Source organism: Platalea leucorodia (genome assembly GCF_965183815.1).
Source record: "Platalea leucorodia genome assembly, chromosome: 13".
In the NCBI taxonomy this organism is placed as follows: Eukaryota; Metazoa; Chordata; class Aves; order Pelecaniformes; family Threskiornithidae; genus Platalea; species Platalea leucorodia.
Window position 1 is genome coordinate 8,263,710 of NC_138835.1, and position 25,533 is coordinate 8,289,242.

At 40.8% G+C, this 25,533-nt stretch overlaps 1 protein-coding gene across 1 annotated transcript in view; it reads right to left on the minus strand.

Annotated features, from left to right (window-relative positions):
- Positions 1 to 18,497: 18,497 nt before the first annotated feature.
- Positions 18,498 to 25,533, minus strand: part of TSHZ2 (teashirt zinc finger homeobox 2) — a gene marked incomplete at its 5' end in the record, with an annotated part of 142,096 nt that continues 135,060 nt past the window's right edge. The window contains one exon of the mRNA XM_082325772.1: positions 18,498 to 21,763. Coding sequence (XP_082181898.1) covers positions 18,693 to 21,763 — 3,071 coding nt within the window. The 3' untranslated portion in view covers positions 18,498 to 18,692. The remainder of the gene's footprint in view (positions 21,764 to 25,533) is intronic.

The following is a 25,533-nucleotide window of genomic DNA, read 5'->3' on the forward strand; positions in this document are numbered from 1 at the left end:
TCAGCAAGCTCTGAGGGGGTTTGCTGATGGCCAGACCTGGAAAACAGAAAGATGCTGAGAGCAGGTTGATCCCTTATTGTAGGGTATATCTGCCTGGGGCCTTGGGAATCTACTCAGTTATAGCTGAAATATAGCTACTCGGTTATTTCTGCTCTACATCCTTTCAGGGTTCAGAGTCTATGAGATTTATAAAAAGGTGGATCTGTACACTTCCTTTAAAAATTCTATTAGAATTTGCCCTTCTAAAACTCTTTTGCTTTGACTTATGGATTTCTTTGGGCTTAGAGCAGTCAGGGCACTCATCCAGGGTGTAGGGGACTCAAACCTACATTTTCCAACCTCCATTTGGCCTTTGGAAGCTTCACAAAAGTGAATCTCAAACTGAGAGAGAAGAAATGGGCATGGGCATGGACACAATTCTGCTGCCTAGTGAGGGATCCTTACCTGGGGGAGGTAGACCTTGAGGTTTTACTCCCAAGGACTCTGTATTTCGCCTCATGGCTTCGGTTCAAACAAAACAGTCCTTGGAGCATGGACTGGCATTTACCCTTTCCAGCCAAGTGTTGTAATCACTAGGCTAAAAAGTTGTGCTTATATTTCTGTTCCCTCTCCCTAGCCCAATAAATCTTAAATTCCTTTTTTGAAAAACTTCAGAAAGGGCAATGCGAGAAGTGCTCCCTCTTTGCCTTTAAAGCTCAGGTCTCTTTCAAGAGACAGAGAACAACATTTAGGTGTTGAAGGATCATGTAAAATCCCTATTGATGGTTCATTTCAGAGATGCTATATAAATTAGACTCACATTCTGCAACTCTTGCTCCTTTACACAACAGCCCAAACCAAGACCTTGGATCTGAAATTGTGGAGTGTTTTGAAAATATGGAGCTGGATTCAGATCCAGATCTGAATTTCCTAGTGGTTGCCTGTCTTCCATCTGTTTGTATTTGGATGTCTCATAGGATATAAGCAGCAGTTCTGTAGTGTCACACATGAATAAAGTGGATAATTATAAAATTAAAAGATATAACATGCTTCTAGGGGAGATAAGACTACAATTAAAGAGTATAAACAAAACTGAGTTTGATGTACAGACTGATATATTTATTCATTAAATATAATAACATAAACAAGACTACTAACTGTCATATTTTAATGATACTGTACCCTGCAAAACATACTCGGGAAAAAGTCCTATTGACTTCAATAGCAATGCCACATAAATTTAAATCATGAGTGCAGTAAAACAATATGTTATCATTCTTATTCATCATTATACATACATATCCCAAAATGTTAAACAAAATACCTGTAACACTGAACTGAGTCTGAGCTGAAATGTTTTATCTGCGAATCTAAAGAAACCCATCAGGGAATGAGAAACCTGTTCACAGATAACTGAACTACAATATTCCCAAGAGGGGAAAACGGCACAGGCAAGGCTGCTGTCTATCCCATCTTTCTCTAGAAAACACTGGACATATTTTTGCTCAGGAGATGGAAAAATTTGGGCAAATGCCACTTCATATCAGCAGTGTTAAGATCAGATTCTGACCTGTTTTTAAGATTGTTAACAGTCAGCAACAGTGGAAGCCTTAAAGCAAAAATTTCTATCTGGAAAGTATGCATTAACTAGCTTGGGGTAAGTAAAAAGCCAGTCTGGAAGGGAAAAAGGGTTTCAAGAATTCTCCCTTGTTGTACACGGCATCTGTGCCAAGAAGATGTAAAACGGGACCATTTTGAGTCATAACAATTTATCCACCCTTTGCACAGCCCCTTTGCTCCTACAGGGCACCAGGCAGGGGAGAAGCAGCTCGTGCAAGATCTCTAGTGTGAACAGCACAAACAGAGGTGATCTTAAAAGGGGACTCACCCCAAATTTGTGAACTGCGCTGAACTGTGAAGTATTATGTCAAATGTTTCATTGTAAAATTCCTCATTAAATTCTTTGGCGTTCACCACACGCTCAGCGTAACTTGAAGTGCTGAGAAAACGAACGCTTACTGTGCCATGACAAAGGCCAATGGTTGCCTCTTTACTGAGCTTGATACATATGGTGAAAACATATTGACTAATTACTTGCCGTCTTCAAAAACTGAAAACACTCCAAAGTCAGGCCTAAGATAATAGAACAAGATAGAGTATGAAGAATAAAGACTGGGAGAATAGAGAGGAAGAATAGCGTAACTCTGGTACTGCTAATCCCTCATTCAACATTTGCTTTGATAAATGAATACCGAGGAATAACACAGCATCTCACTGTTTCGAACTGCTTAATGAAAATTGGTAAATTGGTAAATTTTCATTAATTGGTAAATACACCTGATTGATTAATACATCTGTTCAAAGTAGAGACTGGCTGAAGTAGCAAAGATAAAATCCAGGTCCAGACTTCTCCCAGATAGTAGCATGATATGGCCAATAATTTGGGTTGGGGTTCAGTTTTGCGATGCTCCGTTTTCTACAGCTTTGCACCTTGTTCTGGTATTTGTCAACTGCCCAAAAGGAGAGCGAGCTGGGCACCGGTGATGAAGCACTTTGAGGGAGATATATTAAAGGGGTCAAAGTCAACGTGGAAAGTGAGACACCAAGACACGCTTCGCGCTCTGGTTTTCCAAATGCCATCTCTGATACAAATAGTGCCTTACAGGAGCCTAGCCTGAGCTGCCTTGCAGGAGTCCCTCGTACACAGCCTTCACAGCGAGCCTTTTTAATGCCATCTGATTTCCAACACCTCTCCTCCAAGTCACGACAAATTGGTCCACTCATCTGATTAGGAATCTTCCCTAAGTAGTGGGATGAATGTTTGACAAGTTAATTTCAAGGTAGCTCATGGAGTAGAAGCAACATAAAACTACACAACTGTAAAAAAAATATTGCTGGATAAATTCTGCCAGTAGCGGATGTGTAACAGAAAATATACTTAAAATTCAATCTCTTTGTATTAGAAGACAAGCTCTTTGGTTTAGAAGTAGAAAATATGAGGACTTGCTGAAGCTAGGGTTAACAGGAATACAATTACTGCTATTAGAGTTTTATGATTATGAAACTTGTGCTGATGTATCCACAATTTAGAAATAATAGGAAATGCAATGCATGACTTTTAAAAATTCAAGACAATTTTAAAAAAATCAATAATTATTCCCTTTTATTTTTTCTTTAAATCACCCAGATAATAGAAATCAGAGACCTGAATAGGATGCCTAAAGTTAATGGCATTATTAGATTGAGAAAAAAGAAAGAGTGAGCAGAAGTCTGACCCATTTACCAAAAAGTTCATAGTTTGTAGAAGCTCACTATTCTACTAGTTATAATTTTTTAAGATACAAGACAAATCCCAAACCGTGTTTGGAGGTTAGATGTAGTCATAAGCAGAGACTAAGAGTCATTTATAAACATTTCTATTATATGAGAAAAAGTTGCTATTTTAGAGACACATAAATAATATGATGTCTTTCATAAAAGTTTTAGAAGAAGTTTTATTTTCCAGCTCATAAACTAAAAATAAAACACTTTAAGTGATTGACTTTCCTTTAAGGCGACTCTTGAGCCTGATTTGATAACACTACTGGTAAAGTCCTAGTAAAACTCCTGGAAGAATTCCTGGTGTTTTGAACAGGACCAGACACTATCCATATTGTTTTTCATTACTATTACTGTTTTATTGTAAAAACCTGGGTAGATCATCACAATTTTGCCCCTATTGCATAAATATAAAAGGGTTTAAAAGAATGGCTGTTCTCCAAGGGGTGGGAAGAAACTTGCTTCATTTACTTTTTAAAAAGAGTTTGAAAATCTTAAAGTCCCACCAGTGTGAAAGATGCTTTTCCTGCTCCAGTAGAGTTCCACCTCAACTTTTTCCAAAAGCCTGAGTAAACAACTCAATTCTAAACAGAAGCAATAAACAAAAATACTATCATTTATTTTTGTTCAAATCATTCCCAGGGCAATGGAGCCTTCCCCAGGCAGTCGATGAGCTGAGCCCTCACCTCCTGGGCGCTGCTGGGGCAGAGCCTGTGAGACGGGCAGGCACTTGGTCTATCACGGGGTCATAATCAGACTCTTTTAATGGCTTTATGCCTCCAGTCACTTTTTGTTCTTTCCAGTGAGGATTTTTTTTTTATTTCCCTGGAAGATTACCGGCAGCGTGTACTGTGAGTGGAGCCCCGACTACGTAGCGCCCCGCAGGAGGGGATAATGGAGTTGAGCAAATGCGTGGGAAGATCCTTCAGAAACTCAGTTCCCTCCTAGAGCAGCCACGCTCTTCTTGAGCTTCTTGTTTAATCTCTAGGTACAGCCATTGCTGGCTCATATGCAAAACTGTTGAAGCCAGCTCAAGGACTGCTTGCCATGTCTGAGTGCGGCACCACACAATGGGCTGGGAATGCCTGAGATCGTTTCCTTTCCTGCCTTTCATATCGCTGAACTGAAACCATCACTCGTGTCAAAAGCACGGACTGCTGATGAAAGGCCAGTGCATTAAGACAGCACATAATTGTCAGTCTCTGAGTTTCTGACATTAATCGTTTTACTTAAAGAAGGCTGTGCAATGTTTTTTTGTGTCCCCCCCACCCCGACTGACAACACACAGGAGATAGTCTGGATAAAAATTAAAAAAAAATAATGACTCAAAATTTTTGCTAATTAAAAGTAATGTGTTTTCCTATTTTTTGGCAATTTGATAACACAAAACACTTACTTGGGGGCCACAGGGGGAAACAAACTGAGACGGATAAAAAATGTTTTGTGTTCATCCAAGCAAGACTATGTTAATGCACATTATCCCATTAATGCACATCAACATCGGGAATAAGCGCGCCAATGCAAGCAAGAAGCATACACTTATCATCATTTGATAACATGTTTAATGACAGATTGACGGTTGATTTGCAAATGTGAACTGGCATCAATGTTGCTAACTTCAGCTTCTGCCGCCTCCTCTGCTATGCCAGCATATTTATGTGCATAATTTGATTTTGCAGCCACACTGTTAGTACATTTTTAATATTAACTATGCAAGAACAGACAGCCGAACTTAAGTTGCACTGATGGTTTGAGTTCATTAGATTGAAAAAGATGGGCAATGATGACAAAGATGGAGATGGCAGCGCAACATCAAAGAGGCAACACTTAACAAACACACTCCATTTTGAACAAACCGAACTAACACATTTCATGTTGTCGGCTGCAGCAGAGCCCTTATGTACAACAGCAAGAAAAAAAATATGCTTCTGCCCTGGGCATACTGACAGCAACTCTGCAAGAAGCTTAGCAGGCTCCTGGACACACAGTTGTAAGATATTTCACTCATCTATTGCAGGTAAAGGGCTTGATTCTGGTCTGATGTCCGAATGACAGCAACATAATTCAGCAGACTTGCAGTGGAGTTATTCCTGATTTACACTGGTCCAAGGGAGAGCGCCTGCCTGTTCCCACTCTCCTTCCCTAGTTTGCTTTTCACAGCTGTGATTCTTTATGACGAATAATAAAAAGATTTTGCTGAGAGCTCAGCTCTTGCATGCATGATGCACAGAACAGAACTGCAAGTTCAGAAGCCCTGGGGCCTCATGCCGCAAGGTGTGGGATGTCCTTCCCGTGTCCCCGGAGCCAGGAGCCCAGCACCGCGCAGGACTGCGCTCCTGGTGACTTCCTCTTCTTTGGTGACTCTGGGCAATTCAATTCTGCTCTGAAGGGAAAATGTACCAATGAGCTGCGAGGAGAATATTTCATCCTCTGCTCACATTAATGTCTGGGCATATACTGCATCTAGTATTAATTTGCTTGTTGTGCTGCAATATATAATAAATTTGAGGCAGTAGCTTTATGGTGCAAGTTGTAATTTTAAATTTTATGATGCAAACTGACCATCTGCAGGAATCTGACCATATAACCTAAGCCATTCTGTGTAGACTATAACGTTAGTACCTCTGAATCACAGTGAAACTATGATTTAGACACACAATTAGATAGACCAGGTCCTCAACAATTCTCAGCTGTCTGAATTACTGCCAAACAGCCTAATAAATACATAGCACATAGGCCTCTATTCTGCAAAGCTTTTAAGAATATGTTCTTAAGTTTGCCTCTAATCAGCAAAGCACCTATTACAATTACTGTTACTCAGAGACTAGTCCTGGACCAGAAACCCGTTGTGCTTGGCGCTGCACAAACAGAACAAAACCCTACTGCTTGGGGACCACTGCTTCCGAGCCCATTGCGCAGGGATGGAGTGCTAGAACGAGGCCAGGGTTTGTTAGGAAGATGTGAGGGACATAAAGTATCGATTATTGAATTTAATCCTGGAAACACTGCACCCACTTGCCAGACTGGGACACTGAGTAAGGGAGCAGAAAAGGACCTTGCATCAATCAGCAGGTCACCTTCACCGGACAGCAGCACAAGGATTCCTGGTACCCCTGTCCTGGTGGCAGCTCCTGAGCAAATGCCTCCTGCCAGGACATTGACTTGGCCTAGCTGTAAAAACTGTTTTCTTTATTGTCTGTTATGAAAAAAACGTAAAGCTTTAATTTCAGTAAAATCTGTTTGTGGAGGTCTGTGGTCTTTTTAAGAAGAGACCTGCACTGCAGGGAGAATTAATCATAAGTCCCTGGCTACATTCGGTTCAGGCAGTTTGTTAAAACAGCTCCAGTGGCCGGTGCTGTACAGATGAAGATGTATGACCCCCAAAACGAGGAATATCTGAACAGACAGGCAGCAACAAACACCCTGGGAGACCCCTGGCATCTTAGGCTGAAACGTGCATAGTTGGCTTTTTTTAAATTTAAGCTATTGGTGCATTAGTGCCCAAAACCAACAGCAGACACAAGACTGCACTCTGCAAGGTGCTGTAGAGTTCCAGACGATGTCTCTCTTAGAAAGAGACCAAATAATTTCCAGTGACACCAGGCAACAGGTAGATCTTGCTTGCCCCAGTGAGGACACAAGAGATCTTGGAAGCTTTCTCAAAAGTGAGGGAACTAAAAAAAAAGGGGGGAAGAAAGGCCAGCAGAGACAAATGCAAGAAGCAGGCCAGGCTCAGCGAGAAGTTTAGGTTTATTTTGTTGTTGATGACACTGTATCATCAGTGGGCCGTTCAGAAAGGCACAGGAGCAGCAGCATGGTGAGCTGAGCAGCAGAGAAGGAGCTGGGCAGCCCGTACGCAGCAGCCTTGATAACTGCTGTGTTAACAGCTTTGTGCTGCCTCCCCCTTGCCTGGGCTTTAGCTACAATTAGAAATAAAAACATATCCCAGGGAGAGGGAATTGTGGTCACTGGAAGGAGATGGCGAGAGCAAGAGACAAGTGCTGTTTCCAGGCTGTGAAAAGGCTCTCCCGTACCCCAAGCCCAGCCCGGCCCGACCGCAGCATGCTAGGTGGCATTGCGGGAGGGAGGGAAACGGCTCCCTCGTGTTTGCCCTCCAGATTGACTGAGCTCCTACTGTGACCATGCACTTACCAGGCTGGTTGTGGAGAGCTCCAGAGAACGGGAGCCCAAAGCATCACCCGGTTGGAAGAACCATTAGTTTTCTCAAGTCACAATTATCTCTGCTACTGCATTTGTGTCCTCTTTCCTGTCTCGTTTTAAGTAAGTTACAATTCTCCCACTCTTGTTACTGAGTAGATGCAGATGCCACTTTGTTCCGTGTGATTTATAGCCAGTAGCTAATGTTCAGTTATAATTCCCCATTTTAGACATGAAAAATAGCCTGTAATGCTCAACACAAGGGCCTCTCAACAATGATATATAATTTAAAAAAATGATATATAATTTAAAAATTAACATCAGGACAGAGGAGACACGGGATTTTGAACTAGGGACTCTCTCATTCAAAGGTTAAATCTCTACAAGGTGAGCTAAAGGAATTAGTTGAGTTATTAAGTAAATGCCTCTGTTATATTTTCCCAGTACATTAGCTGTTGCAGCCTTTTCCAGTTCAGCTGTGTTCAGCCCCAGCATGTTCAAAGTGCAAATGCTCATGGCACTGTATTCACACATGTGCTTTTTTTCAATGTCAAACAAACTGGAGCTTTTCAGAGTCAAAGGTCAAAGTGGAGGCCCCTTAAGAAAATCTCTTGGGAAATTATGTGATTGTTCTTATGTCTTTATTGTATATAAAATCAGGCTTCATACATGGCTTGCCCTTTCCAAGCATCTTAAAACTATAAATGAGTAATGATTCATTCCTGCAACACCTAAGTTATGTAAGTGGTCTTGTTAATTTACTGGAATATCTTGCATAACTAATCGTTTCCAGGATCAAACTCTGAAGCCTCTGAAACCTCTGAACTGTAAAGAGCTCCTTTAGAAACAGAGAAGTTAAATCCCAGCCTCACACGATGAGTCAGAAGCAGAACAAGGGACAGAACCCGCATCACCAGACTCGCTCTGCCAAATGCAAGCCATAAAGCCCTCTTTTGTCAAAGCTCAGCAATTCAGCAAACATGCAGGGAGAACAGGGAGTATGGAGAAGGAAAAGAGCTTGGCTATGGAGAGGTTTTGGAGGTGGCATTCCTTTCCTGTCTGTTTTCTGTTCACAATAAGAACATGTAGCTCATATCTAGGTGTCTCCTGCTGCACTCTGGTTAACCCTGTCTCACTCCAGCACCAAGTATTACATTTATGGATTACAAATTTATTGACATTTGACATTTGCATCAGCTTTCACCTGATCAACAGGAGCTTTGGCTGCCAAAGGGAATTATTATGGAAGATTTCAACAGCCATGGGAATGCCAAAAAGGTCATTAAATCATATCAGAAAAACAATGTGTTCATACATTCATACATTTAGTCTTGCCAGTAAATCTTCTGGTTGATGTTTGGACCACCTACCGATGATACTCAAAGAGAAGGAGAAACAGGGAGAATTGAATAGATGAATTAAATTAAAACCAAATGACATGAAGCCTGGCACAGTGGGATCTTTAATTTTCTACTCTATGAATCCAGAATAAGCAAAAAACCAAAACAAAGCACAGTGGCTTGACTTGACTTTACCTAAGTTAATTCCCTCTATATTAGCAAGGCTTAACTAAATAATCCTGAGTAATGTGTGCACCCCACATTATTGCATGCAATTTGTATGTGGGAGGTGCAGGATTCAGAAAACATATGGCACATGGAAAACAAATGACAGGGTGTGCTTTTACACTCATTCTGACTATACTTATCACTCTTGTTGGTATTTTTTTCCAGACATGAAATATGAGTGTAGGAACTTTCACCCTAATCTCTTTGGAAAAGTACTGAGAGTAATTTTTTTGTGCATTTGTGATTTATAGAAAAAGGCCACCACATAATTCCTGGGAGCACAGACAACGTTTTAAAAAAACACTGATCAAATAAACAGAATTACCTCCCCCGTCGTCTTTTCCCTAGACAACAAACCTGGGTCTTGCACTGTGAAAAACCAAGGCCAACAGATTAGGGCTGCACAGGATTATGGAGGGAAGTGAATTACCGACCTGGAAGCCCACCCACATCCTATCTGTCTGTGTGTGTCTAGTCTAGGGTGAGCTTCACTGAAGACTGATCCACTCGCAGCTGTTTGCCCCTGAGCTGAGCGAGCACGAAGGAAGTATTAAGTTTGCCCTTCTCCAGTGGATGAGCCGTACGTTCACTTCACATGAACATAGGCAGAAACAGGGCACAGTGTTGTTACATCTCAGAGGGACTCTTCTGTGATGTCTCTTGGGATGTAGATCAACAGGTGGGTAAAAGGCAACACCAGGCTTTTTAATGACCCTATAAAGAAAGTTGGTAGCCATGAGGACACAGTCCCAACAGTCATCAGTGCCAGTAGCTTGCCTTGCCCCCCAGAAATGTCGTCAGCGTTGTGTAGCCACTGTTGTGCTTGGAGCACTGAGGCACGTGTGGCTACAGGGAGGCTGTACAGAGATCACATGAAGAGTGGCAGAGGGCAGAGACAGGGAACTGGACAGAAAGGTTCTTCTAAATCTTGGCTTGAAATAAGAGGGAAGTGGAGAGGCGGAGCTGTGTGATGGAGATATCTATCAGCAGCGGTACACTACACCAGGATATCAGTTACATGTATTGAGATGATGATAGATAATTTCAGGTAATCTGTGTGGCTCATGGCATAAACTTGGGGGTTTTCAGAAATAGGGAGTGTTTGTGAGTTTTCATTAAATGACTATGAAAACAGCAGTTTCACATTTGAGATTTCAACAGTTCTCCAACAAGAGAGGGGAAAAACTTTTGTCTGCACACAGAGTGCTTCGGAGGTTTAGAAAAGCTGAAAGTAAACCCAGAAGGGATCAAACTAGTATTACCCATGTGCAACAGAACAAGCAGTGTTGCCTCCTCTGAATTACTGGTCCATGCTAGTATAAGCTCTGCAGTAAGACTGCAAGTCCTGCTCTGCATACATTTGAGAGAGAAATCTTTTGAGGGTGGCATTTTTATTGTGTTATGGGAAGCTCCCAGGGAAAGCAGAACAGAGAATGGAATAAAGTGTGATGCCCTTAGGTCGGGAGGCTTGATATCACTTCTGCATTCTGGGTGTGATTCCTTCCTTAGCCACGTGCAAAGAGCAAGCATGAAGACTCAGCACCGTTCTGACTGCCATGGGCTGGTTTGTCATCCTCTGCAACCTGCCTTGGGATGGGGCACCACCAGAGCTCACCCCAAGAGGCCTCACAGTTGTGCCCAAGTTTCTGCAGCTATCAGGAAGGCCTCTTGCATGTTCTCTGCAGCTCTGGGAGCAGGGGAAGATAACCTCCTCCAGCTAAAGAAGTCCTTCCCTGTAAATTTGGCAGCTTGGAGAGTGCTCTGGAATGGTGCCACATGTCTGTCCTGTTCTTACACTCTTATACTGGTCATAGTCAGAGATAGGATGGACACAACGGACCTTTGACCTAACCCTGTATGGCTATTCTGACGTTCTTACCTCACTACTATTCAGCTTTATGAGAAGAGCAGAAAAACGTCATAAAGAAACTCTTAGCAGTGTTCAGCTGTCAGGAACATCTCCTGTTACAAAGGATTGTGCATATTTAGGGCGAGGAAATACAATATGAACACAAACCATGGCAATCGTTCACTTATAGCTGGAGGCTACGGGTCCACAGCACAGAGAAAGCTCAGCGTGGCAGTCATGCAGTGAGTGAATATCCCAACGGGGACCAGGGAAGGTCCCTCAAGCACCAGGGCTTTTGGAGCTCGCGGGACTGCGTGGCACAGTGTAACGTGACCTTGACCTTCACCAGACGGTGCAGAGCACCACTGGGAAAGGCAGAGGAGGGGAACAAAAGAGCATGTGGAGGTCATGGCCTTCCTGATCTCTCTATTTTGGGTGAGCTTGAAGGCTGAACCTTTTTCATTCTCCAATGGAGCCTAAATCCACCGTTTTCATCACCTCCTGGAGCTCTTGCACAGTTGTGTTAATCATGGATGAGCATGGTAGTAGAAAGGAAACCGGAGGATGCTGAGAACGCCCTGGTAAAGCACCACCCCATACCCTCGCCTTTCTCTCCCTGGTCTGCTTTGCCTCGCAGCTGCTGCTGTGTGCACAGAGTTTCCATGCTGGTGACTTGATACTAAATCGAAAAGAGACTGCTGGGGTACAGAGGCATGGGGACTCTGAGCATCCATTCACTCCGAGGCCTGGGATCCTCTGCAGTACAGGCTTCCCAAAGGATGAACTCCTCCTTCATTTGTACCCCCTCTGCTGTAGCAAAGCACCGAGCAAATGGTCTTGGCTGGTCTGGGAACAGGCGGGCAAGGGGAGGCAGCCACTGCCACCACACAGACCACTCTGTCGCTTGATCTGACGCAGCTGCTGGAGGAGGTGGAGTGGAGGGAAACAACGACATCAAAGCCACTCTAGCCACCTCTCCTTTGCCTTCAAAAATGTCACTGCGGCACCCTCTACTTTCTATAACAATGTTTATCATTGTTCTTCGATTGTCTGGGACAATAAATGGTTAGAAATGAGCATATATCACCAGGAAATCTCTGCCTGCCCCTTCCCCCAAGCAGTGTCATAAAAACGTACAAATTCACATTAATAATGAAGTGCATTTCCCCGAGAAGCCACTGTGTATCTCAGGGAGAGCAGGCAAGGTGGCAGTTGCTGCAGAGTTTCCTATTAAAGAGCAGAGCAAATACTCATAAATCTGATGAGGGGCCAAAGCACATGTTAGGGCTGTCTCCCTCTTAATGGAACCTTTTCTGAAATGAAAAAAATATATATCTTGATACATTCAGGGTATTCATTAGACATGACAACCTCCTCCACTCCCCCATCCTTCCCTCCCCCACTCCTGCATGTGCTGACCCCTGGCAGAAGAGCTGGCGCTGAGTGCTGGCAGGGAGGGATTTTGGAGGTAGGAGGAATTGTTTTGTTTTAATAACGGGATTGTGTAAATTTACTACGATGAACAAGTCCCCTCCCGGCCCCATGTCTCCCTCCTTCCCTCTGCTCCAGCAAGCTGCTGCTGTTCCCTCTGTCTCCAGCCCCTGATGTGCCCTCCTCTTCGCTGCCCGGCCTCTGCCATGCCCCACAGCCGTCCTGTCTGTCCATCTGCTGAAGGAGAGGAGCCGACAGAGCCAATGCTGCACCCCGGAGCAGGATCCCTCTTCCGAACTTAAGTGTAGGAAACCTTTCCTGCCACTGCCACCTTCAAGGGCTTGGCCAACTCACGCTCTTGGGAAAACGCGATTCACCAGACACAGGGAGGTGGCAGGATGAGTACCAGTCCCCTTGGCTCTCTCAGGGGCTGTGATCTTGCTACCTGGTGCAGTGTCTTAATGTTATTATATTGCTGGAAACCCAGCATCTGCTGCCCCTTTCCTGAAGGTGAGACGCTCTTGAAAAAGAAACACCGTCACAATTACGACATCAGCTCTGTGCTGCACGTTGCTTGTTCTACCTCATTCCTCTTCTCACAGGCAGGGTCCTGAGTTGGAGCTGCACTCGTGTAAATCCCGTGAGATGCTGCTGATGTGTGAAAACTAGTGTAAAGGCCTGATCCTTCCTCGGCCAATGGACCCTGCCTAGATGCACAAACAGACCCAGTTTGAACCAAGGAGATGGGAAGAGATGGCAGAATGAGGCCTGAAGACTACAGCTTAATAATCATGAATTATCTGTTCATTATCCCAATAAATAGTGAAAAATCTCTTCCTCCTTTCCTCCTCCCATAAAGCCATATCTATAATGTTCCTCATTTTCCATCTGTGCCCCATCATATTTGCACTGAGTGATCATCCTGCTAAATTACATTATTTTTATTGAAAGGTGCTTTTGAGGGCTGGATACCGCTCATGTCTTATCCTTTTGTTATTGATCTTTGCAATTTGATTGCTGATGTGTAAAATGTATACGTAAGACTCAGATACCCTTCCTTTGAAATCTCACCGGGTAAAAATGTTCTGCTATAGATTATGAAGGCTGTAGCATTTAATAATATCAGACGCAGCAAGGAGAAGACAAGATTTTTATATCCTTATGAATACTGAATGCTTGAGGAGGTAGGTGCTATTCAAGGCACTGGTCGAAAATCTGGTCGAAATACTGAAAAGTTGCTGTTTCTTTGTGAGCAGAAGAGTTCCTGCGTTTTGGGGGCAGGAACTGTCGTATACAGTATGCTTATACAGAGCCTAGAAACAATATGGGTTGACCTTGTGGGTTGGATGTGCTAATGCAATGTTAAATAATACTGATCTTAATAGCAACCTGTAGTATTCATAAAAAGCAAGTAAATCTGCACTGATGTATCTGTGCTGACACACTCTGATGTATCATCTGGCCTGACCCTGCTCTCAGGGAAGCCAAGAACACACTATTATTGGTTTTACAAGGACTACTGCTAGATTGAAAAAAAGCTATCCAGGAAAATTTTGAAGATTTAAAAATGCTAAATTAAAAAAATATCCTGATCTACCACTTTGGGGAAACAGTGATAAATTTCAAAGGATTAGGGGAACTGGGGCTTCACCAGAACAGGACTATTTTGAGGGAGGAGTGATGGGTTGGAGGTAGTTCCTTGCTGAAGATGGGCTCTGTGTCTCTCCTCCAGCACAGCAAAGGCCAACCTATTGCCCTTCCTATTCCCCTGTCTCCTCTTCTCGCCTTCATGGTGCTCAGCAATTTTACCCAGTTTATCCCAACAAAAGTCTATTTTAAAATGGGACTTCCCCACAGAATTTTTTTACCATTGAGAAGTCATCATTTTCCAACAAGTTGTTGTCAGAAAAGTCCCATTCGAACTGAATACTCCAGGCTTTCATTGCAATGAACCCTCTCTTTCTGGCTGATGATGTGGTGAGCAGAACCCTCAGTTTTGTTGGTAAATTCTGCTTACAAAATTACAGTGGACACAACTGCAGGCAGCTACGCCCCAGCATGTCTGATTCTCCTGAAAGGGTCTCTCACTTTTTCATGTTTGTTGCTAAAAAGAAATGAAAGATGAAGAGCAAGCTAAATTCTCTAAAATATAATTTTGGACTACTAATTCACGCAATTGTCCTTGCCCATGTAACACCAATATTGGTTAATAGTGGAACATGATGTTCAGAGCAGCTCCTACTGTTTTAGAGGGATGAGAAAATAAAATCCACAGAAGAAAAAAATCTTCTATTTTGGTATACTTAACACATACAGTTATCTACGTGTCCTATATATCATTTAACAAATTGCTTTGCAATTCTTACAGGGCGTGGTATAATGACTGATTTAAAATCACTGCATTGCTTAAACTGCATTGTTCTTCATCAAGTTGAGTCATTTTTATGTGAAGTGTCAAGCTCTCTAACAAATAACTGCTGCCAGACAAATCAAGTTCCTCATCTTAAAGCTACGGCTAAATAGTTTATAGCTTTAATCTGCTCACTGAGGTGTGCAGTCTATGACAGTAATTATAAATGCAAGGAGAAATTATAGCTGAATGCTTTAACTGCATTAGGAGCCATTTGATGAACAATCATGATTGCCTGCTCATTTTCAACAATAGAGGGCAAGTTAGTGTCAGTGCATTAGAGGATTTTCAGTTCTGCTCTGCTCTTTCTTCCATTTACCACAGAATGTCAGTTGTCTCCTATAAAGTAGAAAAAAAGCACTGTAGAAGCTTTAAACTTGATGGTTAAAAAAAGACAAAGGAGGAAACAGAGAGAAAAGCTGTTTATCATTATGACAAATTTTTTTTGTTTTGCAGCAGCCTTACTTTCAAATTAGTTCATCTCAGGTAGCTGCTTGTTTACTTATCAGGGTCTTTCAAAAAAGAAATCTTCCCAATCAAGTTGGTAAATTTGACTCTATAGAGACTTATTTCTACAAAAAGTTGTAGAGAAGACCACAGAGAGCCTCGGTTACTGACCAGTTTATAGCCAATCTCAGCTGACTTTAAAGTGAGAAATACAATTCTGCCTTGTCTTTTTTCTCAGAACAACATAAAAATTCTAATTTAATTGAAAAAATGAACAAATGTTCTTCAAAGGTATAAGTCAACATACAAATTACTTCTAATTAAAGCCATGTTCCCTAATGTTCATGGTTTTTCTTTGAAGAATAGCAATAAAAACAAATTTGAAGCAGGTTAAATGAAAAAGAATATAGATGTCTGATTGTTGTATATTACACATAATTTTACATTATATTACTAAACCCATATCAGTTAGAAGAATTCAAGAAAACACCAAAGATGAATATAAAACAGATATATATGTCTTTATGTTTAAGAGGAATTTATAGCAAATTTCTTATAAACAGCCTCACAGAGGTCTTAAAAATAAATCCATATACATAACACATTTTTCTACAGTACTAACCCAGATTATTAATTTATATTTTTAATGATAGCTAACATTTTAAAATATAACCTTTAATAGTAAATTTCACTGAAATATAGAAAGTATTTTATGTATTTCTCTACTTTGAGTACTCTTTCCACTGTTTTATTTCCATTTATTTCCATATATTTTCTCTATTTTTATTTCCATTTCACTACAATATTGCCTAGAAGAAGTAAACGCAAATGCATGTCTGCATTTTAAGAATCTCAGTATGCTTTATATTTCTTGTTTCTAAATACCATGCTCTCCTCTATGTTATTATTCAAATGTATACTGAATCTTAAAAATAACATGGTAAGAATAAGTAAACTCTGAAAATCCCTGTTATTTGATTTAGTCTCCTTGCAGATCTCAGGAAGAAACCATATGAATAAACTCTGGCCTCCACACTTCTAACATAGTCAGAACTTCAGTAGGCTTACGGCTCCAAAACTGTAATAAAATCTTTACAATGCTACCCAAAATACCCCATCATTTCATACAATTTGTGCTATCATGCATACCAACTAAAATTATAGTTCCAGATAACAGTGCTATCACTCTGTCATTGCAATTTAAATATATTTTTTCAAAGGTAAGATACAACCTGCATCTTGATATAAATGAGAAATGGATGAGTATTAAGAGGACAGCAATTTCTCGGTACCCAAAGGCAGGAAGGACAGTACCTTATTTATGTAGTTACATATCACCTGAATAATACCCGTGATGTGTCTGTGCAGGTTATTACAATGCAGAAACCACTCTTTTTTTCCCTTGGAGATTTGTTTTTCTTTGTATTTGTTCCCCAAACCCTCAGAAATAGTAACATGTTTATAAAGGTGGGTGTTTGGTTTGCCTCTTAGTAATAACACGGTGCTTTTAGGACCAAATCTAAAATATTTGTTGTGTATTAAGCCATGAATGTGCCAAAATAACTGTTATATTAATATATTTGGCAGATAGTTTTTGTGTGATAGTACCCAAATTATTGGTTTGCTCTGCTATCTCTTGTGTGAAAACTATGAATGTCAGAGTCTTAATAATCATTAACTGGTGGGGAAGGAAACAAAGTATGGTATATTTTTCCTAACCAATATCTCTTGTAGTTTTCTGACATTTTTTCAGGTATGTTGATTTTGAATGGTCAGATAAACAAGGAACATTAATTTGTTGAGTTCTAATGTTGGGTTAAAAACGCCAAAATAGAATCTTAAGGGTATTAATAGGGGTAAGCCCTATTTAGAAAACAAACGCCTTTTGAGTTAGATGGAATTTTGCTGGCTAAAATATGCAGAAAGGATAAATCCAGTCAAATGCAGACAGCACGTACAAGATGTATGCAAAACTTAAATCTTATTGCACTTGAATACTGACGCTATACTCTATAGTAATAGCTTCTATTACCCATCCCAAAGTAACCCTTTGATTAGTGGTTTAAATTATTCAAAAGTAGCCTTTTTAATGGAGCTTAAGTGATGCATAGTCCTTGTGCTGGCTCTGTACACAGAAAGTGTTTCTTAAAGCTTCATGAATATTTGCAGCAAACAAATGTGAAATCTTCACACAAACGGGTATTCATCCTCCAAGTGCTTGCACCCTCAATTAGCCAGAGAATAGCCACAATAGCAGGTGGCGTAAGTGACAACTCACAACACATCTTTAATTTTGACTGTCTGACGAATTCATTTTCCGAATGTTATTCAAGTAATGAACACGTTGGAGAAAATCTGAATCTGCACATGATTATTCTGTGAACAGAAGCAGAGCCTGAGTCTGCTGGAGAAATTGTTGAGAATGACTAACAGATCCTTCCTGGAAATGAACTCGTTAGAACAAAAAACTTCTATTTGGACTTTTAGTTGATGTTCTGCATATTTATTTAAATCAAGAATATTCAAGTTTGTGAATCAAGTAAAATTAAAAATGCAAAAATTGTGTGCCATCTGAATATTACATTACATGTTATAAACATTGATTGTGGCAGTACTTCGGTTGGTGTATCTTTCAGCAAAAAATAGCAACACTAACGTAGCAGTATCCTACTAACAGGTCTTTGAAATACTAAGCTTGTAAAAAATCTAGCTGCTTCCTCAATTAAGCATTAACCCCCCAGGTTATACAAAAACTTGCACTGAAGTCAGTGATGTTTGTGGATTGACTAGCACTCCCACCAACATGAAAAATATAATCGAACATCTTAAAGATTAAAAAAGGAATGATGGAGACATAGGCTAAAACGATGTGACAAAAAAGGCCACTCACAATAGTAAGTGTTTAAGTAAGTGTAAAATATTAAAATATTTTACAAAACTGAATATCCAAATATCAACAAAAGAATAACCAAACTTCTAGATATAAACTTTTCAGAGTTATTTGTAGATTCTTGAGGCTGGGTTTGAGATTATGAGAAACTTGGAATAATTAAGATTTTGCTAATTTGACATTTGAATTGTCGTCTTTTCCCCCATCAAAATCAGATTAACTGGTGTGTTTGCACTGAAAGAGGCAATAATCATCTTTTAGTTTTCAGTGCTTTTTTTCTGCTTTTTCCATTCTCATTGCAAACAGTAGCACTTAGTTGTTGCATTCCACATTGAAGTGCATAGGATGTGAAATGATTAATTCTTGGAAACAAAAATGAGAGTGAGAACTGGGAAAAAAGCTATTTTGAAAATATTAATAAGAAGGAACTTTTCTATATAGGGCAATGTGGTTATGCATTTACCAAGCTCTGTTCTTGAAAACATTATAAAATGGATATGTACATGCAATTACATTAATGAAGCAGGAGTACATTATGCATTTTATACTGTTTTCCTACATTTAAGAAAGTACGAATGTCTTACGAAGCCTCCTTAAAACGATGACATTAAAACTCACTATAGAGCATGCATACCTTAAGAGTTATTCTTCATCCACTTCTGCTACAAATTGTGAATGGTGTTCTGGTGACTTGCTGTGTGTTTTGCTTAGATGAAGTTTTACTGCATGTTTGCTCGCAAATGTCCGACAGCACAACTTACATTTGAACTTAGAGTCTGTGTCCTCTTCTCCAGCTATTGTTTCAGGAGATCTTTGAACTGAAACTCTGGAGATTTCTTGCTCTACCTTGGTTTGCTGCTCCACAGCCAGCCTGTTCATGTCTTTCATTTGGAAACCTAGATGAGATTCTAAGTGGCTAATGTAAGTAGATGGGGTTCGAAACTGAGATGCACAGTCGCTGCAATAAAAGACTGGATGTCCTTTGTCCATGTTTTTCAAAAACTTTGTTCCTCCAGTTTTCCTAAGTTGATACTTGACATTTGCCAACCAATGGCTGATGGTGGTCATTGACAGTCCAGTAAATTTTGAAATCTGCATGCGCTCTTGTGGGCCTAGATCTGATAATAAATATTTACCTTCAGATGTCTGGAAGAGGCTGGAAGCAAACTGAGCTTGCAAAATGAGAAGATGCTGAGGGTTCCAGTTTGACTGTCTGCCCTTCCTTTTATGAAGAGTGGAGACTTCTGTTGAGACATCCTCAAAGCGTCGGACATCTATTTCCAATTTCATAGATGGGATCCTTGAAGATGCAGCAGGTTTTGGTGTAGTAGCTTTGGGAAGCACTTTGACCATGTCAGCAATGTCAGACAGAGCATGTTTTTGAGGTGGAGAAGTACAAGATTGTGCTTGAGCTGACTCAGCTTTCTTGCCTTTGGATTTGGTCAGGTCAATAGGCTGATCATTGTTTTCAAACAAATAGTGCCTGGATACACTTGCAGGCTTTGGTGGGGCTGGAGCAGGAGATAAAACTGGCTTCTCCATCATATTTAGATTAGGTTTGTGGAACATAGAAATTGTGCTAGAGCTGGGGCTGGAGTTGGATTGAGGCCGTAAAGGCTCAGTGGCTTTGCCCAAGTGATTATTCAGTACTGACTGCAGCGCACTGAGAGGGTTGACACAAGGCAGTTCAGATGAATGGTTGGCAGCAGCACAACCATTACTAAGAGAAGCTGCTGTTGGTTCCTTGAGGACTGTTTTTTCTTTTCCACTGTCCTCTTTAATTTTGTCTTCTTCTTTCAAGGGACATGGTTCTGTCTTTTTTTGCTCCACCGAGGCTTCAGATTTGAGGAGAGGTTCTCTCTCACTCTGGCTGAGTGAGGCAGGCTCGGCTTGGACACCTTCTTTAGCATAGTCCTTTTGTACCTCCTCCTTGTCATCAGTTTCCTTCTTCACTTGAGTGCATTGGGCCACATTTGCTGAGATGGGGACCAGAGGCATGACCTTCCACTTTGGAGCTATCGGCCTCAATTTATTGGTGATCGTTGGCCTGATTTGCAGTACTTGGGAACCCACAGGCAAAGACGGTTTAGCTCCTTCTGAGAGCTGATAAGCTGCGTGGATGCTGGGGTACGCGCTCCAGCTGGGCGCTCCATTTTGAGCTTTATTGATGGCTGTTGTGACAGTGTTCTCCAAGGACTTTAAAATGTCCCCACCACCCTTTGAACCATCTTCTAAATCTTCTTCTCTGAGATACTGGTATTTCATTGTGGGATCCAGTGGTTTCTGAAGAGTGTCTTCATACTCCTCAGTTTTTACTGCTTTCTCATCTTTGTTTGCATCATCAGCTTTATCTTTTTTACTTTCTTTTTTTAGTTCGGAGGTGGGAGCTATGCATTCTGCAGATGATTTACTGGTTGATTTTGAAACTGGGCTGTCATTGGCTGGTGCTTCAGACAGTGATTGCATTTTTTCCACAGCTAAAGGATCCAGAACAAGTTGCTTTCCTTTCTTTGAAGCTGAACTTGTGACTTTCAAGAAATGGCCAGTGACCATCATGTGGGTCGTGAGCTGCTGCAGGGTATCATGGGAACTTCCACATTCCATACACTTCAAAATCTGGGATTTGCAGGCCTCAAACTGCCATGTATAGCTGGCACCATTCTGGTAGCCATAGCGGTTGTTAGATGATAACTGCAGGTTCGCATTCTTCTGAGGAGAAAAAGTATCTGAGAAAGACCCTGTCGTGGAATCAGGGGAACAAGGCCTGTTAACATCAAACACACGTTTCTTTGCTGGAGTGACCATTTTTGAAGAAATGGTTGGTACCGGCTCCTTCAAAGGCACTTTTTGGTAATGTTTTGTTTTTATCATATGAACACTCAGATCTTGAAGGGAATCAAAAGAGTCACCACAAAACATACATTTCAGAACTTTTTGTGCATCTTCCTTGTCCATGTCCTGGAAAGCCCTTTTTCGGGGCTTTGAGTAGCTGGTAGGTCTGTGCTTGTCCTTTTTATGGTTGTCATCTTGGTAGTGACCTGTCTCATTCATATGAACCGTTAGTTCTACCAATGTGTCATAGGCAGCGCTGCACTGCCGGCACCGAAACCGGCTGGCGCCCGTGAACACAGTTCCACACATTTTGCTGCTCTGCCTGTAGAGCTGGACGGAGCTGAACAGGTTGGGTTTCGAGACAGGTCTGGAAGGTAAATTCTGCTGTAAGCTTTTTGACAGTGCGTCTTGGTGCCAATCAAAATCAGCTTTGTTCCCTCCATTTCTGTTGTCACAACTCCTCTTTTCAGAGTTAGACAACTTGAAACCCAGCCCTAAGCCTGTCCAATAAGAGTCTGACAGTATGTTGGCATAGACCGCTGTCATTTTATCCATGCAATCATGTGCTTCATTCTGGGCTTTGGGATGGGTGCTGGTTTTTGTGTCCCGTGGCTCTCTAGAGCAAATGCTTTTAATATCTGCCACATGGTCACTACCATCACTTAGTAGTGATTCATTTTCTCCATCCTGGTTAGATATATGACTGACAGGGGAATTCTGGTAACTAAAGTTCCCTTTCTGCTCAGGACCCACTTCGTGTTCCTCATCCGTGCCAGTGTCATTGCTGCCCTGGAGTTGAGCAGTTGAGTTGTTGTCGTCATCATCTTCCTCCTCCTCCTTTATATCTTCCTCTTGCTTTAAATCTTCCTCTTGGACATAACCTGAAATGTAACGTCAACATATGAAATAACTTGTTAAAGGAGAATACTACAGTTCGAGCTTTCTAGTTTCACTATGTGTTTTCTTTACCAGACTTCTTTTTAATCCACAACTTTATTGCCTGTTAGTTCTGGAAGCGAAAAAAGCCAAATGATGTCTCTTTTTCTGAAGGGTGCTGCATTTTATTGGCAGATGATCATAATTCTTTATAACTGCCAGAGATTCTGAGTTAATAATTTTCCTGTCATGGGAGTATAATTCTAACTGTCCTGTAATGGGACAGTTGGAAAATTCATATGTAAGAATTTAAAGTTTATACTAAAAGCTTCAATTCTATCAAATTGTTTTTAGCCTCAGTGAAAGAAAGGGTAGAATTGGCAAGGAACAGAAGAAAATAACTGCCATAATCTTCCTGGGTCATAGCATCATCTAGGTACAGTAACCTTTTGCCATTTGATCACCTAAAATGCACTTTAGAATGTACACAAATAATTTATATGTCAAAACACAACATCTGAAAGCGCTAATAGGCGTAAGTGGAACTCTTTTGTTTATAAAAGTAATGTACTGTGTACCATAAAAGCGTATTGTGCTTCAGTAAAAACACATCCATAAATTTCAGGGCAAGAACCTTGGAAGTTACAGAAGAGTATTAGGATGTGACAGAGTTAGACCAAAGTTAACTGTAAAACCAGAAAAGTAGAACAATCCGGGAAGATTTTCTCTGACAAATTAGCTATTTAATTAATAAGATCAACTTGATACTGGAAGAACTGTAAATTTTCAAATTCATTAAGGAATTCAGTTTTTTTTTTTTCCTGGCCTTATATCAGCAGTAATTCTGCTTAAGTTACAGGAGATAACCTGGTTAAAAAGAGACTGAAGAATTAGAGAAGAGGATTTTTAGAGGTGAACTGGCTCCATTGCAGTCATTGGATAAATTCACAACGACTCAACACAGTCAGCAATGCGCTCCCAGACCCCCACAAGAAGGGACGGAGCAGAACGAATGGTTCAGATATGTTGTCACAAAACCCCAGTGTAATTTTTCTAAGAGCCACAGCAAAGCTGTTATGCACAATCCAAGCAGACATTGAAACAATTCACTGTTATTGGCAGCCACTCATCAAAACTAAATGTTGATTTCAGAAGCACAGGTCTTCACAGGAGATAAGTTGATGAGCTCTTCCAGTTAGGTGCAAATGCAGTGCTGCTAACCCCAGCGACTGCACTGCAGTCTCAGGAGTACTTTGTTGTGTTTGCTTAAGATCGAGCTTTTTGTGTCAGGTAAGTATGTAAAAAAAAAAATTGCCAAGACCCCCAAATCAAAGCTGCCCTTAAAAATAACTAAGCAAAAATAAAATAAAACTCTAGTACTTGTAATTGTGAAGTAACCCTAAAAGCTCTGAAAGCACAAGGTAAATGACCCTAAAAGTGTTATTTGTTTAAAATCCAATTTCTTCCCATCTTCTGAGAAAAGCCATTTTATGGCTTTTTGAGAATCTGGCTCATTTTGCTCCCTTGAATTTGGTACTCCTGCACAAACGATATCCTTTTAGCAAATCAAAAGGGACGGGCAGGAAAGGTAGAAGCATTTTGATTAACATATGGACAAAGCCTTCCACAGTTTTTTCAGGTATGTGTTTCTATTTTTCAGTCTATTTGCATGTGTATCTATCTCACCCCTTTCAACACATGTTTACCGTCAAGCCAAAGAGACGAACCAGAACTAGCGGAACTCTTTCCTGGATGAAGCTGCGGTGTAAGAAGAGGGAAATGATGGCGCTCTCTGTGGATGGGCTAAGAAACCCACACGAGTCGTCTTTCCTACACCCTTCCCACGGTCTTAGGACCTGCACAGATCACACCAGCTTAGAGCTGAGCTTGGCTTACTGCAGGGGCGATACCAGGCAGCTTCACAACCATATAACAGCAGTGGCTATGAGCAAATGACCTGGACACCATTTTAGCATGATAAAATAATAATCACATAAGAGTAGGAACACTGTGCTCTTCAGCAGATGCTTTCAGCAAAGAAGCTAAATATTACATATTAAGTGTTAAATACTAGAAAATAAGCTTTTTAGTAGCGTGTTGGGGTACAGCAAATATTAGTAGCCTCATTTACAGATGATCAGACTGAGGCAGGCAGCAAAGACAACACTAAGAACAAAATATTTTTTTCTCCTCCCTAAACTTCTTCCCTAATAATCAGATAATACTTTCCATGCATCTCTTTCTGAGCTCGTATGTTTATCAGGGGGACAAGGAGAACGGAGGGACATGGAGGCGGCAAAAGCTCCTACACGTCATGAGTAGTAACCTTGTTAAACAAGCAGCACGAACTGATGAGCCGGACTGACATGGTTCTCGCGGTGTTAGAGATACTGTACAGCGTAGGTAGCAACGCTGGCCCCTTGCCAGGATGTATCACAGTGCCAAGCATATTACACCGAGCAAAACAAAAATAAGGAGGGAATCCAATGAAGGAATCAGACAAAACAGACAACAAATAGCATTCACACAGCTTTGGGTCCGTGTAAATTTGATTCTCCATTTCAGCACCAATTCTTTGAATACTATTAACCCATTTTTCACTGGAAGGTAATTTTTTTCCTTTGGAAGATACATACAGTAGTTTCTTCCTTACAATATCCTTTGTCCTTCTAAAAGGATTTACTAGGAGAACCAGAAGTACCAGACAGCTGCACATCCCCCACAATACAGATAAAATTTTCTGCTTAATTAGGCATTGACATGTTTACTATAACCTTTACAGAAGAGTAACTCACGCTGAGAAATCCTCTTTTTTTTTGTGCCTGTATAAGATACAGACACAATCTTATGAAAGTGGTAAAAGTAACTTATTAGAAAGCACCATTAAAATTTCACAAAACCATGAGTCACGTCCATTTTAATGGTTAAGGGTTCTGGGCAGCTTTGAAAACGCATTTCAGTATCCTACTTGTAAAACCATTTCTGTTTATTTAAATGATTTAAATTGCTGTGGGCATATTAAGGACAGTGGAGACCTCTTCTGTGCAGACAATCTGGGGTACAAGAAATGCATGTGTCCTTCCAGCAACGGTTTTTAGTAAGATTTCATTGGACATGAAGCTTGATATGAACTGATGCAGCTATTTAACAGAAATAACATTAATTTAAGTGGACTCTGCATTATTTATTTTATAAGTAAAGAGCATCTTACGTGTGTACACCCACATGCTTTAAATGCAGTGTCTGTAATAAGTAGCATAAATTTTGCACGTCATACTGATGTCCATATAATAAATTGTTGAGTGACCTGTTCTCTTCCCACCAGTTCTCCCCCAGGCTTATTCTGACATTCCAAACCTCTGAGATACTCATATATAGCTGTCTTACAGGCAAAAAAAAAATTAAAGAAATCCAAACTCAGTAATATCAGATGAATGCTTCCTCCTTTTCCCAGATGAGAATTTTTCCCACCAAAATTAAACAGGCCCAGGCAGAGATGTAAGATGGGCAATGTGCAGCCCTGAAGAAGTGGGGAACTGAAATTTCACTATCTTGAAGACCGGACAAAACCCAGGAGCTTCAGAGCATTGAATGGAAGCAATTTCTGGCTTCCTAAATGGAAATACCGTATTTGGTTTTAGTGCTGATTGATCCCAAGATAGCATACGTCAAAATCATTACATCAGTAAGGATAATATTATTATATGGATAATAATCATAAATACAATTCTAAAATGTTTTAACTTTTTTGAAAATTTCCCTCTGTGCCTTTGTG